The following is a 16,507-nucleotide window of genomic DNA, read 5'->3' as shown; positions in this document are numbered from 1 at the left end:
CAAAGATGCGGTAGTTCCTCACTTTGTTGGAGCTTCCGTCCCACACGACCAGAACCTGCGAGGGGAGAAGAGCCGACGGGTCAGCGCAGCCTCAGGAGACGGACTGCGGGGACAGAGGGGCCGACACAGCATCCCGGCGGGGTCCTGGGGCCCTTACGGTGACCTAGGGAGGGGTCACTCTGCACACGGACAACTGGACTGTGGGCAGCCTCCTGCCCGACAGCCTCCAAGGAGGCCTGAGTAAGAGCAGCAGGGGCCTGGCCACGCTAGGGCCGTGGGAACACTGAGGGCTCCAGGCTGGCTCAGCTGGAAGAGCGTGAGTCTTGATCTTGGGGTTGTGAGTTCGAGCCTCACGTTGGGGGTAGAGCTTACTTGAAGAGGGGAGGGGAGGGGAGGGGAGGGAAAATGGAAAGGGGAAAGGGAGAAAAGGACAAGAAAACAGGCTCGCTGAGTCACACAACTCGCCAGGGGGAGCCGAGGCTGAGCTATTCCTACTGCCCCAGCAGCCTCCCTGCCCCGACTGCACGAAAACCCCCAGCCCGGGCGCCTGGGTGACTCGGCCGGTTAAGGGTCCAACTCTTGTTTTTTTTTTTTTTTCTAGGAGAGAGAGAGAGACAGCGTGAGCAGGGGAGGGTCAGAGAGAGAGGGAGTCACAGACTGATACAGGCTCCAGGCTCTGAGCTGGCAGTCAGCACAGAGCCCGACGTGGGGCTCGAACCCACGAACCGCGAGATCATGACCTGAGCGAAAGTCGGACGCTTAACCGACTAAGCCACCCAGGCGCCCCAAGGGTCCAACTCTTGATTTAGGCTCAGGTCATGATCTGGTGGTTCATAAGATGGAGCCCCACCTCAGGCTCTGGGCTGACGGGGGGAGCCTGCTTGGGATTCTCTCTCTCCTCTCCCTGGCCCTTCCTTGCTCGGAGCATGTTCTCTCTCTCTCTCTCAAAAAAAGTAAACAACAAAAAACAACCCAGCCCCATAGAGTTCCGGGCCCCCCAGCACTCCCAGCTTGCAGCCGGTATTCAGGTCCTGAGAACAGACGGGGGAGGGGCTGTCGGGCAGAGACCCCAAGGACAGAGCTGGTTGAGATGCGAAATAAGAGGCTGCGCGGGGAGGTGACGTACGTGCCGTAAAGCGTGCCGTCAGCCCCGGAGCGTGCAGAGCCAGAACGCCCCACGCCGCGGCAGTCCCCAGGGGGCCTTTGCTCAGCAGGGTGACTGTCAGGGCACCTACCTTCCCCGACTTGGTGGAAGAGTTACGGATGCAGTAGAGTCCATCCTGGGGCTCTCCCTGGGGGCTTGTGGCTTTGAACAGCCTAAAAGAACACAGCGACATCAGCACCCCACCCGCAGACAACCTCTCGGGGGCCCTCCAGCCCCACTCCTCGGGGCGGGTTTTGTCTTCTCGCTATTCTGCAGCACAGGGCCCAAGAGCAGTGGGTGCTGTGCAGGGCTTAGGGCCCTGCCCAGGGTGATGGCAGCACTGGGACTGAGCTGATGGCATCGCTGTTTGGCTGGCCTCTGCACTCTGCTCAGGGCCACGCACCTGCATAGCGACTGCCCAGCACCAAAGCGGGTTATGGGGGACAGAAAGGCAAAAGCGTCTGCAAAAGCAGGGATTAGGAGAAAGAAGGGTTTCGTACTGACCTTTCCACCTCGCAGGATTCCGTGGTATTGACAAAGACGGAGTTGGGCAGGGGCACCTGGAGAGAGGCCAACGGCAGTCGGGGTCAGGGTCTGAGCCAGCCCTTCCCCCGACCCCCTGCCTCCTGCGGGCTGCCAGCCTTGTGCCCAGATCTGGGGCTGTGCCCACGCTCACGTTCCCAGCAACTCCAGCGTCCTGGGGGCCCGTCCCTGGAGGTGGCCGGGGAGAGGCCACCCGGCCTGCAGCCCACCCACGGCCGCCTGCCCAGTGCCAGGATCCGGGGCTCCCCATGGCCTCACCTTCTCGTAGTCATCGTCGGAGCCCTCTGCACCCGTGTCCTCAGGCTTCGAGGGTCGTCGGGGCTTCTCAAAGGAGAAGCTCCGGAAACTCTGCCCGTCAGGGGGTGACCGCCTCGGGAGGGGAGCAAGCAGAGGAAGGGACATCAGTGTCACACCCCTGCACGCCACCCCCACATGCCCCGGGGCTGCGGCCCAGGAACTGAGCCAGGCCTGTGTTGGCCGCAACACGGGAACAGGCCGGTGACGGGGGCCGCCGACGCTGCCAACGCCACCGGCCAGAGTGTCCCCGGAGGCCTGAACTCTGGCGTTGGGGGTCACACCGCAGACACGTACTCTGGGCGCCGTGGGAGAAGGCCCCGGGCCGGGGTCTCGGCCCCAGCTCTGCAGCTAACCAGCTTGTGACCTTGGCCAAGCCAGGTCCCTCCCAAAGCCACAGAGAACGGATGCATGTGAATGCGTGGAGGCCGCGACAGAGCCCACACGCGCAGCCAGGTGGTCCGAAGCCTCTCTGGTTTCAGAGAGGACTGAAGGAGGCCACACGGGCTGGGCTGCTGGGCTGTGGCCCCGGCACGCAGCCCTGCAGCACTTAGCAAACCGACCCGGCCTGCACCACCATGGCCGCTTGGGAAGAGGCTCCTCCCAGGCACCCTACTACGGGCAGCACAACTAACAGAGTCCGAGGGAGGGGAGAGCCAGGCCAAAGGCGTTCCGGGAACGAGCACGGGGTCAGCATGCCCACACGAGGCTCGTCCCTGTGGCTCCCAGAGCCTTCGCTCTTCAGGGCCCCGGACACCCTTGAGCACAGGCTGCTGGTACGAATGGCCCTGCAATGGCCCTGCGGGAGCAGGGGACACCCATCCCCTGATGCAGCCCAGCAATAAAAAAGAAAGTGCTTTAGGCGGACCTCAGGATGAGTCACCAACATACTCCACATTCTGGCAAGTTCCCAAGCAGGGAGAGCACAAAGGCAGCCTTGGTGGCTCAAGAGCCCCAGGCCGGGCTGTAAGAACAGCTGTGGCGGGAGGGCCCGGCCCAGCTCCCACCCCTCCCACCTACCCCAGGCCGGGCAGCCCTGCAGGCCTCTCCCTTAACCCCTGCAGGCTCCTCGGACAGCCCAGCACGGGACGTGGGAAGCCAGTTTCCCCGAAGACCCTCCTCGCCCACTGCTCCCCCGGCACCCACAGGCTCCAAGCCCACCGCCCACTGGGCAGGACGTGCCTCCAGGGCGAGGTGGGTCAGGTGCAGAGACGACTGCTCCGCAGACCCAGGCCGGGGCTGTCCAGGAGCCTTCCCCCCTGTGCCAGGGCTGCCGGGGACCTGTCTCGGACAGGGTGCCAGAGGCGGGGCGCCAGGGCACCCGCAGGAGGACCCATCAGGTTGGGGAGGCGCCCCAGGGGCACGAGGGCCAAGTGAACTCACTGGAGGTTGGGGAGGGGGGGCTTCTCTGGCCTGGGCAGGACGGCGGGCCGGCCGGCGGCCTCGGGCATGGGCAGCTTCAGCACAGGGGGCCTGGGGGCCACGGGGGGCACAAAGAGTCCGGGCCTGGCCGCCTCCCTTGGGGGGGCCTCTTCAGCCGTCTTCAAGAGCTTGGGCTTGTTGGCCGGCACCGGGGGCGGCTCGGGCGTGGGTGGCCCCCGGGGGGACAGATGGAAGGACTTGAGCTTGTCACAGTTCCTGGAGGAGGCAGCGGCCACGCCGGCGGAGCTGGAGGCAGAGCCAGCCCCGTGGCTGGGGACCCGGGGCTCCGGGCTGGGGCTCTCACGGAAGCAAGGGGGTTTCCGGAGGCTGGGCCCGGTTGGCAGGCTGCCCAGCGGGGGGTCGCTCATCCTCCGGGAGGCGGGGGGCACCCTGAGGCCAGGCTCGGGCCGCCTCGGGCCCAGCAGGTCCCTCTTGGAGTCCTCAGGGGCCAGGCCAGCATCCGGGAGGCCACGCTTTGGGGGCGGCGGTGGCAGCAGAGGGCTTGGGCCCTTGGAGGCAAACGAGTGGGCACGGGGCACGTCGGAGAAGGCTGGCTTCCTGGGCGTGGGCACAGGAGGCGGGGGGTAGGCCGGCGGGTGGGTCAGAGTGTCTGCAGAGCAACGAGACCCAGTCGGTGAGCAAGGGTGGCCGCTGGCCGCTGGGCCAACACCACCCACCACCCGCACGGCCCGGCCTGCCTCACCCACCCCCCGACAGAGGCCTAGATGTCACATCAGGAGCCATCAGGTCCCAGAAGCGGAAGCAGAGAGAAGAGGCAAGGCGGACTCCTAGGACCTGACATCAGCCAGGGGAGGCTCTAACTCCCCCCACGGAGGTGCAGGCTGGAGGGGAGGGCTGTGTGTGTGCGCGCTACGAGACGCCTTGTGGGCACAGGTCTGGGGCTCAGAGACGTGCTGGATGGAGATGCCAGAGTCAGCAGGCTGTGACACGGCTGTCTCGCGGTGCGAGACTGGTGGGAGAGGAAGGAGCCAGGCCTGAGTCCCGGGGCGGCCGGGGTCGTGCTGATGGGCATCAGGGGGCCGGTACAGGGCTGAGTGAGGCGGGGGATCTAGAGCACAGGGCACCTAGTGCCGAGCGAGGCGGCTGAGGAGCAGGGGGCTGGCACCAGGCTGGGCTCCACTCACAGGTGCTGAGGGCTGCATCTGGGGACGGGGAAGTCGCTGGAACCCTAGTAAGAAGGTTCTGGGGACAGGGAGGGAAAGCCTGCCTGCAGGGAGCACTCAGAAGGGCGCGTGCAGGCAGGTCTGCAAGAGCACCGGCCCTGAAGGTGCACGGCTGGGGCGAGGCGAGGCCCCGCGTGCTCGCCCCCAGCCACGAGTGGCCACGGTTCAGGCGCGGGGCAGAGGGACTGGGGATGGAGCCGTGGGCTCTGTGCCGGGAGGCCTGGTGGTGGCCGCAGAGGGAGGGGCCGGTAGGAGGGAAGGGGCTGGACCTGCTTCGCTTGAGAGGGACTCAGGGCTGAGGTGGGCAGAAGACGAGGTCGTTGGAGGAGAGGAGGCAGAGACACAGGGAGGCCGGGGGCTGAGGGTTTGTCCCAAGTCCCCAGGACAGTGGAAGGGATAGTGAGTGACGGGCACAGCCCTCTCCCGTTGACCCTACGCTTTGCTGTGGCACATACATGCGATGCCTCGATGCCTCGTACAAGCCTGTCTCTCTTGCCGGGGAGGGGAGGCTGGGTGGGAGTGGGTGGATGAGGACAGGCTGCCTGCCCCGGCCCCGCCCACTCCTCAGTGTCCCTCCTTCCCCGCTCTCAGCCCCTAGGACTGCCCCCAGCTCACTATGTGTAAGTCCCCTCCCCCCCATCCCAGGCTAACTGCCGAGGCTGGAGGGTCAGGTGAGCAGAGCCCGCCAGAGTGTACACAACAGGGAAACTGAGGCTCTGCTCCAGGTTCCAGCCCCGCGAGCGCCCCAGGCTCACAAGTCGCCCCCCTACCTTCGGGCTCCACGGGCTCAGGGGAGTCGGGCTCCATGTACGAGTCGTCCTCGTCCTCATGCTCATAGTCTGTGAGGCAAACAGAGGGTCAGCCCGAGGGTGGCCCAGGCCCCGCTGCACCCAGGCTGGGGTGGCAGGCAGGTGCCCTCTGAACACCGGCAGCCAAGAGTCAGGGAGGCACAGGGAGAGGACCAGGCGGGCCAGATGTGAACCCAGGACCCAGGCTGCCTGGGGAAGACAGGCAGACAGATCAAGGACAGCCAGATACGTCTCCGCTCCTTGGCGGCAGCCAGAGAGGAAGGGCTGGTCCTGTCACGGCCAGCGGCCCAGGGTGGGGGCGGAGCGGGGCTGCAGGGACAGGCCTCACCTTCGTTGTCCGTGGGGTACGGAGAGAGGCTGATGTCCACAGGCCGCTCGATCGCCCCGTAGAAGCTGTCTGTGTCCGAGCTGGAGTCACTGAAGCATTGGGGAGGGGTGAGCATCGTGCAGGGGGAGTCCTTTGCACCCACACACATGGATACGTACGTACAGAGACACACACAGGTGTGAACACGTGCACAAACGTGACACAGACACACACAGACGTGTACACAGAGCAGGACCTACACATAAACACACAGCGAGAAAAGACGTGGGGGCGCCTGGGGGGCTCAGTCGGTTGAGAGTCCAACTTCAGCTCAGGTCATGACCTCACTGTTCTCGAGTTCGAGCCCCGCGTCGGGCTCTGTGCTGACAGCTGGGAGCCTGGAGCTGCTTCCGATTCTGTCTCCCTCTCTCTGCCCCTCCCCCACTCATGAGTGCACGCTCTCTCTGTCTCTGTCTCTCAGAAATGAGTAAACTTAAAAAAAAAAAAGACACACACAAGAATATGCTCCACACAAGGTGATAAAAACAGGCGCAGGGGCTGGAGGCCACGGGGCCTCCCCTGACCAACTACGGGCTCAGGGCCAGGAGCTCTGGGAGCAGGTAGGCACTTCTGGGATGGCCTCAGGTGTCCCCAGCCTCCTCTGGGCCTCAGTTTCCTCAGCTCGAAAGGACAGGATGGTCTTTGTTCCTGACCAGAGGGCCCCTGCTGCCTGCTGGGCCACCGAGGTGAGGTCACCGAGACCTGGATGGACCAGCTAGTGCGGGGGGGAGGGGGGGGGGACTCACTCTGGTCTCAGGCCCAAGCACGCCAAGGTGAGCGTCAGGGGCCTGGGAAGCCACAGCTCTGAGCTACCATGTGTGCTGGGCCTCCGGATGGGCAGGTAAAATCACACAGCCTCTGAATGGCACACTCACTTACACACTCCAGGACACACACACACACACACACACACACACACACACACAGCCTGGCTGGCTGGCTCCTTGAGAAAACTCGTCGAGAAGGGGATTCTGGGCCAGGCCCCCAGCGGCTGGGAGGCAGGCACACACGTGAAGCCCAGCGGCCTTGGTGACACCCTGCCCACGTCCCCCACGCCCAGGCCCACCTGGTGTCCGGGGGCAGCTCCTTCTTCTCGTGGAAGTGGCCGATCTCCCTGCGCAGCAAGGCCATCCAGCCCTGCGGGTGAGGCGGGGTCGCGGTGGGCACGGTGCCGCCCTGGGCCGGGGCCCCTCCCTTGCCCCGCCTGGCCTCACCACCCTGGCCAGTGGCCTTCCTGGGGCTCTGGCCTCGCCTCAGCCCGTTCAGGGCTCTTCCCGACACAGCTTCCGAGAGCGTGGTGCCGGAACCAGGCCATGGGCGCGAGGAGGAAGGCCGAGGAGCAGCACCCACCCCACACCTTGTCCCCCCACGTCCCCTCAGGGCCGGGAGGGTGGCCCTGCCAGCTGCCCACCCCTGGAGACGGCCTCACCTTGCGCTCGTCCTCAGAGGAGGCGGAGAAGAACCACGTGCGGTGCTTCTTGCTGACATGGACAATCTTGAAGGGGAAGACGTTGTTGGACGTCGTCTCCTCCGCTGCCCGCATCACCCTGAGGGCACAGGGCCGGCAGTCAGCACGTGAGCAGCACAGCCTGGCAGGCCTCGGCACCCAGCACCCAGCACGCCCCCAAGGACACACACAGGGTTCTGGGGTCAGGGAGGTCACCCTGGGAGCAGCAGGCGGGGCTCCAAACCAAGGACACGTCACCCTCGCTGCCCACCTCAGCCCCACCAGGCCCCTGGCCACGGGGGAGCCCATGGGGCCACGCACTCGGGGCAGGTGTGCCCATCTGCACCATCCCCTGGGGTCAGGGTGCACACCCACCGGGCTGAGGGTGGTGTGTCTGGGGAAAGGAAACACCCGTCAGGAGTCGCGAGGCCCCCGGGCTCCTCCCCTCCTCAGCAGTGCCCGGGCCGGCCTTAAGGCCCAGCACCGAGCTCGTGGCCAGGGCACAAGCCAGGGCCTTGAGTCACTCTCAGTGTCACCGACACCATGGGACCCTTGGGTCCTCAGAAGCAAGGAAGTGGGAGGCATGGTCTAATGCCACAGGGTGCAGGGCCCATGGCATGACACTAGACCCAGAGCCCAGGGGTCACTGTTCACCCCCACTCTGCAGGCCCCCAACGCCATAGCGCGGTCCCAGCTGGGGCTACTGGGCTGTCACTTGCCAGCATCCCCACCCAGAAGGCTCTGGCCCAGCACCCACCTGCCCATTAGCAGGGAGGCACTCATTGGACAGACCCAGCCCATGGCATGTGTAAGGCAAGGAACTGGCCCAGGCCCGGATTGGGGGGGGGGGGCGGCGCCGAAGCCAGGGAGGCCTGAGGGAGACTGTGAGGAGGCCACACAGAGGCTGAGAGGGAGTGAAAGAGGCTGGACATGATCCAGAGGGGTGGGGTGTGAGCATCTCAGGAGAGCTGGAACTTTCCCCGGGCGGGAACCCGGGATAGGCCTGGCCAGGGCTCTGCTGGGGCCGGCGGGCAGCGGGCACCTACCGGTTATAGCCGCTCAGCGAGAAGGCGCCCTGCGGGGAGGCCGATGTGCTGCTCTTGAAGTAGTAGACACACCGCTTGTGGATGATGACAAAGCGCAGGGGCCCTGAGGGCAGGATGGCAAGGGCAGAGGGTGAGCCGGGGTGGGGGGAGGCAGGGGGCTGGGCAGACCCCACTCTGGGGGCCACACCTCCTGCCTTTGAACCCCACTAAATGGAAGGGCAGGAAGCTGGGCTGGCATGCTGCCCCTCCCAAGGAGCCCAAATGTAAACAACCCACAGCCATGCTGACCAGCCCCAGGGCAGGGGCAGACCACGACCGACCGGAGAGGCTGGCTCAAAGAAGGGCAAAGCCAGGGCCAGAGGCCATGGCCGCCTCCTTCCACCCTAGGAAGGAAGGCGGAGTGAGGGTGGGGCAAAGAGGCCCAAAGAGCTTGCCAATAAGAGCCACTGGGGGGGATCCGAACACCAGGCTAGACTGTCAGTCTGAGAACCACACACTCCTGTCCTGTCCCCACGCAGCCCCTCCCAGGCCTCGGGGCAGATCAGTCACAGCCTCTCCTCGGAGGCTCCCTGCCCAAAGAGCAGAGCAGACCAACTGGAGTCATGCAGAGCCCGACAGCCCAGCCTGGGTACCTCTGTGAGGCAGCACAGCGCCTGGGAGTCTATGGCAGAGGGCGCGGCTGCAACAAAGTCACGGGGAGCTCACGCCCGGGCAGAGGGACAGCCAAGGCCCTGATGCTCTTTGGCCTTTGATGTCTTGATGACTGGCCATCTCCCAGACCCGGGCTCCCACTCTCTCCCAAAATGCTGTCCAAGGGACCAGAGCTTTGGCCTCAGACAGCTCTGAAGGTCCAGCACACAGCTGGGTCTTGGCAGGTGGGTTCACTGAGGACCGAGTGACCACCAACTCACTGAACACCCAGGGGATGGCGCAAGGCCAGAGCAACCAGGCCACCGAGGGTCCCAGCCCCTGGCTGCTGCCCTGCACCGATGGTCAGCACTACGCACCAAGCGGCCTTCCTATCTCCATTTTGCAGTAGCACCCCAGATCGTCCCACAGTCCTGGGGAATGGGGAGACTGACCTCAGGCCCCCCCCAAGGGGTGCCGGCCACATGGAGGGAAGGCAAACTCTGGACGGCCCACCACCAGAAGCCTCTGAAGGAGGCAGAGGTTCAGAGGCAGATCACCTGCCCACAGACGTCCACCAGGGCAGAGGGTAGCCAGGCTGGGGCTCAGCCCCGTTCCCACATCCTCCCATCATGCTCCCCAGCCCCCAGAGGACTCACATCTGAGCAGCTGCAGCTGGGTGCCACCCTTCTTGTGCAGGTAGCCAGCCTTGGCCACGCCCCCGGGCATGGTCAGCAAGTTCTGGGCACCAATGGCCTTCATGGGGGCCGGCCAGTGCATCTCCTCGGACGCCATGAAGCTGCAATAAAAAGGGAAGGAAACGGGTCTTAGCCAGGGCTGGGAGACAGATGACGGCACAGCTGGGGGCATGCGGTGGGAGATACTGCCAAGCTGCTGGAGACAGCATGAAGCCTCAAGACAGCAAGGGGTGAGGAAACTTCGGAAACCCTCAGGTTTCCAGATGGAAGCTGGCCCCTGGTCTATTTGGCCACACACCTGAGCCCCAAAGACCCTGAGACCTGAGTGCGTCCCTTCGCTGTCACTGGTTTATCCAGCACACACCTACTGAATTCAAGTCCCCACGGAAGTGGTGGTACCACTGTGAGTGAATTCAAAAAACCACTGGCCCAGGGGGGCCTGGGTGTCTCACTTGATTAAGCGTCCAACTCTGCTCAGGTTATGACCTCACGTTTCATAATTTCAAGTCCGGTGTTGGGCCCTGTGCTGACAGCACCAAGCCTGCTTGGGATTCTCTCTCTCTTCTCTGCCCCTCCCCTGCTCCTGCTCTCTCTCTCAAAATGAAGAATTAAACATGAATGAAAGAAAGGAAGGAAGAAAGAAAAGGAAAAAAAGAGAAAAGAAAAGAAAAGAAAAGAAAAGAAAAGAAAAGAAAAGAAAAGAAAAGAAAGAAAAGAAAAAAAGAAATCACTGGCTTGGATAAGTCAGGCCTTGGGCCATGACCCCCGCAAACCTGAGTGCTACGTGAACCTATGATGGGGACCGCCAGGGAGGGCTTCCAGATGAGTAGGGCCACAGCCTAACAAAGTTAAGGAGCACAGGGGCTGGGCCAAGCCCTGGGCACCCTCTCCACCATCTCTGACCCTTTAGCAGGGAAGGAGTGAGGGGCATGGCCCCCAAATGCCCCACCCTCCGCTCCTGCCTGCCCTTAGCCAGCTTCCGTCCATCCCTTCCTTAAGGCCCTGAGACCAGGAAGCAGGAAAGCAGGTGGTCCAGAGTCCCCAGTTCCCATCCTGGCTTGGCTTTCTGGGGGACCCCTACGCCTCAGTTGCTGTAACTGCAGAGTGGAAGCACAGAGTGGGCACAGCTGGCACACAGCACGCCCTTATCGGTAGTGGCCATGATGACCGTCCACCCCGTCTCCCCATCAGCTGGGACATCACTCGGGCAGGGACCACGAAGCGCACAGTCACCAGGGGCAGGCTGACTGCCTCAGGGCTAACTCTGCCCCCAGGACCTGACAATCCAAGCGCCAGCATCGCCCCTCACCCTGGGCCAGCCTCTGTTCACCCGAGCTGTTCTCCCTGAAACATGCCAGGCTCTGGCCTCTGCCTGGAATGACTGACCACTACCCCTTCTCACAGGAAGAACTCCTATCCATCCTTCAAGACCCAGGTCCTGAGTCCCCTCTTCTGTGAGGCACTCAAGGCCCACTCATCCCCACCGGCCACTGGTCCCTCGGGGCAGGCCCCACCCTGCACTGGTTTGCCTGTGCCTGCCCCCACTGACCCCGGTCCCTCCCGGGGCCCTAGTGGTGATGGACTGAACTGGGTGTGTGTCAGTGTCCCACTGAGTCACGAGCGTTAGACCCAGGCCCGACCGCCGGACCCCTGCCGCTCCAGCTCCCGCTCCCAAATACACACACAAAGAAAACCACCGCTGCGGGCGAACCGGCACCCCCACCAAGTGTGCGCCTCCCCCAGGCACCGGGCTGCTCCCCCGCCCCCCTCCGGCTCCCTCTGCACAGAACCAACCCCTCCGGCCTGGGTACCGACCACAGCGGAGGCTGGGCACAAAGGCGCGGCCCCCGCGGCCCCCGCGGCCCCGGCCGGAGCCCCNCCCAGGGCCGGGCTCCGGGCTGCTCCTCCCTGAGCCTCCGTCTGCGGGTCTGCAGACGGGGGTGAGGGCCGCCCCGCCTCCGAGGGTTGCGGTGGGCTTGACGCGGGTGTGGCTTGCAGGCTCTGGGGCCCGGCATGGGTCTGTGGGTCCTCTTGCGGCAAGTAGCTTCACCCCTGCACAGCCATGCGCCTCCACCCCTGCATTCCCTGCAGGGGTCAGAGGTCCAGTAGACGTGGGCTCCTCTCCTAGGGGACCCCCAGGCTGGNCCCCCCCCCCCCTGCAGAGGAGAGGGCCAGCCGGGGCAGAAGGTAGCTCTGACAGCTTGGGCCCTGCGCCCACCCAGCTACACACCGGGCACCACTCCCTGCCTTCCTGGCTGGCCCTCCGTGCCCCTCCGCTCCAGCAAGAGGCTCCACCCCATCTGTGTGTCCCCGCCCACAGTGTCCTTACCAATCCCTCCCCTGGCAGCACGCTCGGTCCTCCAGGCCACCACCTCCCCTGCTCCTCCCCACCACCTGGGTCAGTTCCCCTGCTTACAGTACCCCCCATCACCGTCACTCAGCACCCCCACCCACACAAGCCATTCCCATCACCACGGGTTCCAGAGCTCCAGGGCCTTCCAGAACCAGCCCCCATGGATCTTTCTCAGGGGTCCCTGTGCACTCCACCTCCCACGCACCTGTGCCATCCAGACTCTGCAGTTCCCCAGTCCAAGACCCCAAACCACCAAGCACCACCTCCAGGCTGCAGTCTACACTGTCTCCACTGCCTCCACTGAACTAAGTCTGCCCTCAAGAATTGGTTCAAATGAACACCGATCCTTCATTAACTTCTCCCAAAACAGGAGAGGAAGGAACTCACTCTATCAGGCCAGCATTACTCCAACACCAAAGCCAAAGGCACCACAAGAAAACTAGATCCACTTCCCTTATGACTGTAGACGCAGAAACTCCCCCAAAATACAAGCGAATGGCCCTCCGTACCATGTGAAAAGGCTCCCGCACCATGCCAGTGGGAGCTATTGCAGGAAGGCAAGCGTAACACTTACAATTCAGTGACTGTAATAAATCTAATTAAATCACATTAATCAAAAGACAGAAAACACATGGGCATCTCAACAGACATAGAAAAAGCACTTGACAAAAATTTGACAATTTTTCATAAGAACAACACTCAACAAACCGGGAATAGGAGAAAACATCCTCAACATGGTAAAGGGTGTTTATGAAAGATCCACAGCCAACATCATCCTCAAAAGTAAAAGACTGAAAGCTTTTTCCTAAGAACAGGGACGAGGCAAAGACGTCTGCTCTTTCCACTTTCACTCAACCTTGTGCGGCAGGTACTAGCCAGTGCAATTACGCGAGAAAAAGTAATAAAAGGCATCCAGATTGGAAATGAAGAAATAACGCTATTCACAATTAGATGGTTATGTATACAGAAAATTCCAAAGAACCCACTAAACAATTATTAGAACTCACAAACGAGCTGGCAGGATAGAAGACCAAAACGCAAAAACCAGCCGTACTTCTATATGCCCGCAACGAACAATCCAAAAACGAGAGTTAGCTCAGGTGTTCGCTCTTTCAGGTCCTCCCTGACCTCTCGGGGTCCTGTGTCTCTCTGTGGCGTTAGCACACGCTGCCCTCCACCTGACGCTGACCACACCGGCTTGTCACTGTGCCCCATCTTCAGCAGCTCAGGCCCAGCACAGAGGGGGCACCCAGGGAGCCCCAAGCCCTGGTGGGGGGTGGGGACTGCAGTTGTGTGCAAGGCACAGAGTGCCAAACTATCCCCCCGACCCTGGCTTACCGCATCCTCCCCGGGCTGAGAGGAGGCGGCGCGTGTGCGGGGGAGGGGCAGCTACCGTGAGGACGTGCGGAGCCCACCGCTCCCCCGGCCCCAGGCCTGTGGGGAACCGGAGGGGAGGAGCCAGGGCAGGATGCGGCCGCACTCGGGCCCAGCTCAGTGGCCAGGCAGGCGCAGGCCGTGGGAGCCTCACTCCTGCCGGGCCGCAGCCTCTCTGTGGGCAGGAGGAAGGCTCCCTCAGGCGGCCGCTGACTAACCTGGGTGTGAAGAGCGGGTGGTGACAGAATCTGGTCGTGCTCTACCTTCACCTCCCCGAGGAGCGTCCTCGCTGCAGGGACAGGTGCCGACGTCCTCAGCTCCTCTCCAGAGGACGGACTACCCAGGGGGAAACCACCCCGAGGCCCCCAAACCCTCCGACCCCACCTGGGCCCGCCCTGCAGCTGTGGGCCCGGCGCCAGGCTGGAGCAGGGAAAGGGAAGGAAATGGTAGCTGAGGGCAAGGGTGGCGATGGGCCATGGTGGCTGTGGCGACCACACAGATTTGGGGGACTTTCAGCCCAGTTCCAAGACTCCAGCTCCCCTGGTGCCCGGGAAGATTGAGGGGAGCCCCCAAGAGACTCCCACATTCCTGGCCAACCCGGCCTCCCCGGCTGCCTCCTCAACGCTCGCGGTGTCGCCCCCTGATGGTTTAACTCCACTCATTCATTCCATGGGCTCATGGGGGTGGGAAGCCTCAGTCCCTTCCTCTGCAGGGGCAGAGGCAGCAGTAGGGGCCCCTCACTGTGCTGCTGGGGGGACCCGCTGAGCCACCCCGGGTGGGAGCTGTCAGGGGCAGTGCTGGAGGCCTGGGTTCAAATCCCACCAGGCCTGATCTCCTCCACTTCCTCTCCTTTACAGTGAGCGCAGCAAGTCCAGTCCTCCGAGCCCCTCGACACTCCTCAGGGCATCTCTCCCTACCGAGGAGGGTGCTGAGGCCCCCCAGGGGGCCTGCCACGCCAGCATTGGCTCTGTGCCCTGCAGCTCAGAGGGCCTCAGAGGATTCTGACACGAAGGTCGCGGCAGGGGGGCCAGCATGGTGGTGGCTGCTGGGCTCCACGAGGCCTTCCCGACGGCCTGTGATCTTGGGAAGGCAGGCACCTCAGTCACACGCCCGGGTCTCCACCCCTGAACTCACTTGACCTTCTCTTACAGGAGAGATTCCTCTAGGCGACTGAGGAGCAGGGATGGGGCAGAGCTGGCGGGTGAAAACCACTCTGGCCTCAGGGAGTTCCAGAAGTATAGGCTCCGGGGCTCCCACCCACCACGGGGCTGTGAGCCCCAGGGGTGTGTGGTCACCACTTGCACAGGCCCACATGTGAGTGCCACGGGCAGTGTGCTGTGAGCCGCACGGCACACACATGGGTCACGGTGTGCACATCGGTGTGTGCGCATGCGTGTGCGCGGTGAGAGCCCGTGCAGGAGAGCCGGGCAGGGGCCCTGGAGGCTGAGCCCTGCGGCCCTCCGTGATGCTTGCAGATTGCCCTGACTGTGGTGAGGGGGCCAGTGCCTCGTGTGACCACAGTGTCAGGCGTTCCCGTCAGTGGTGACCACATCAGCCCTGTGTGGGGGATGCAGGGAAAGGGGAGGCGAGGACTTCCCCCACCCCAGTGAAGAGGAGCCCAGGGGCCTGAATGCATTCATTCACACACACACAGACACGTATGCATGCTCATGTACGTGCGCATATAAATATATGCACACGTACACATTCATTTGCACATGCTCACTCACATTCACTCAGACACACACACTCATTCACTCACTTGTAAATAATATACACACACATGCAAGACCCATGTGGTTCCCCCCCCACCCCCCGTGGTTAGAATCATCATCGCCACCCTCCAGCCCCGCACGGGTCCAGGGCCAAATTCTGCTCAACAGCTCTGCAAGTCCCACGGGCTCGGTGCTCTGTTCCCATGTTGCAGACTCAAACGCTGAGGCTGGGGGAAGCGTCCTTCTCACCATCAGCCAGGCTCTGTGCTTCTCAAGGATCACCCCACGTCATCATCCCAACACCCCCTGACGCGTGGACCAGCGTCATCCCCACGCCACCGATGAAGACACAGAGGGTCTGAGAGGCTGAGTCACCTGCCCTAAGTTACACATCCAGTAAACGCTGGGGGACTCTCCAGGCACAGCCACTTCCCCAGTGGCAGTGGGCAAGCAGTTCATCACACCTGGCCCCTCCGTTTTCCTCTTTCCCCTTTCTGTTCCCCTCCCCCTTTCTCTTCCCAGAATCTTTCTCCATAAGAGAATCAAAACCAAACACCTCCTGCAGGGGCGGGGAGCAGCCGGCCGGAAGGAAGGGGCAAGACCTGGGCTTCAGGAGGAGAGCCCCCCAGCCCCTTGCTCCATGCCAGGCTCCCAAGCATGCTCCACACACACACACACACACACACACACACACACGCACACACACACACACTCACTCAATGTGTGCGCACACAGGACCCCCCACCTCCCTGCCGGCCGCAGGCTGAGCAGCACACGGTGGGGGCAGGGGTGTCCCAGCAGCAGGCTCCCTCTTGGGGCTCCCACTGAGTCCCATCCGGATCAGCAGGGCTCTCTACACAGCCTATCGCCTCTGGGGTCCAGGGCTCAGCCTCCCAGGGCACTTCCACAGGCTCGGGGCCGCGCCTCCTCCCACCCCCGGGTCCCGGGGCAGCCGCACTGACCTGAGAGCACTGACCCAGCACATGGTTCTTCTCCTGTCTGTCGATGGCCTGGCGGCAGGTGTCCTGAGGCCCAGGGAGGCCATGTGGCTCAGGGGCCACGGGGCAGAACTGCAGCCCGTGTCCCCCAGGCGGGGAAGGCCCGATGCCCCGGCATTGTCCTGGGCGCTGCCCTGGTGGCTGCGTCCACAGCTCCCTCCTGCTGACAGCCGCCCGCTGCATCTGGGGCCCGTGACCGCCAGGCTTCCTCCCCACCAAGACTTCCTGTTGCCGGGTCCCTGGGCAGCCCCGGCTAGTGAGCACTTCCTGCTTTCTACCCTCCCGGGTCCTAAGGCCCAGAAGGCCCAGGACTGCACCCACCAGCGCTGTTAGGCCTGCTGGGTTTTAGCCGACCACTGCCCCCATGTCCTACTGCGGCCACAGACCACAGCTCTCCAGGCCCCGGGGCAAGGCCAGCTTTGTCGCCTGGGAGGAAGCGCCCTGCGGATGCCCCACACTCACTTCCTGTGGCCACCTCTGCATACT

General features: G+C 63.4%; 1 protein-coding gene across 1 annotated transcript in view; it reads right to left on the bottom strand.

The window, feature by feature from the left end:
- SH3BP2 (SH3 domain binding protein 2) overlaps positions 1-16,231 on the bottom strand; it is a 16,970-nt gene extending 739 nt beyond the window's left edge. The window contains exons 1-12 of the mRNA XM_077750473.1: positions 15,986-16,231; positions 9,543-9,682; positions 8,257-8,359; positions 7,193-7,310; positions 6,830-6,900; positions 5,725-5,813; positions 5,358-5,426; positions 3,365-4,013; positions 1,946-2,057; positions 1,649-1,704; positions 1,236-1,317; positions 3-55 (exon numbers count right to left, since the gene is read on the bottom strand). Coding sequence (XP_077606599.1) covers positions 3-55; positions 1,236-1,317; positions 1,649-1,704; positions 1,946-2,057; positions 3,365-4,013; positions 5,358-5,426; positions 5,725-5,813; positions 6,830-6,900; positions 7,193-7,310; positions 8,257-8,359; positions 9,543-9,682; positions 15,986-16,068 — 1,625 coding nt within the window. The 5' untranslated portion in view covers positions 16,069-16,231. The remainder of the gene's footprint in view (positions 1-2; positions 56-1,235; positions 1,318-1,648; positions 1,705-1,945; positions 2,058-3,364; positions 4,014-5,357; positions 5,427-5,724; positions 5,814-6,829; positions 6,901-7,192; positions 7,311-8,256; positions 8,360-9,542; positions 9,683-15,985) is intronic.
- Between the last annotated feature and the right edge of the window lie 276 nt (positions 16,232-16,507).

Source organism: Crocuta crocuta, unplaced genomic scaffold, assembly GCF_008692635.1.
Source record: "Crocuta crocuta isolate KB4526 unplaced genomic scaffold, BGI_CrCroc_1.0 scaffold179, whole genome shotgun sequence".
NCBI classification, from domain to species: Eukaryota; Metazoa; Chordata; class Mammalia; order Carnivora; family Hyaenidae; genus Crocuta; species Crocuta crocuta.
This window is presented reverse-complemented; position numbering and strand designations above follow the sequence as displayed.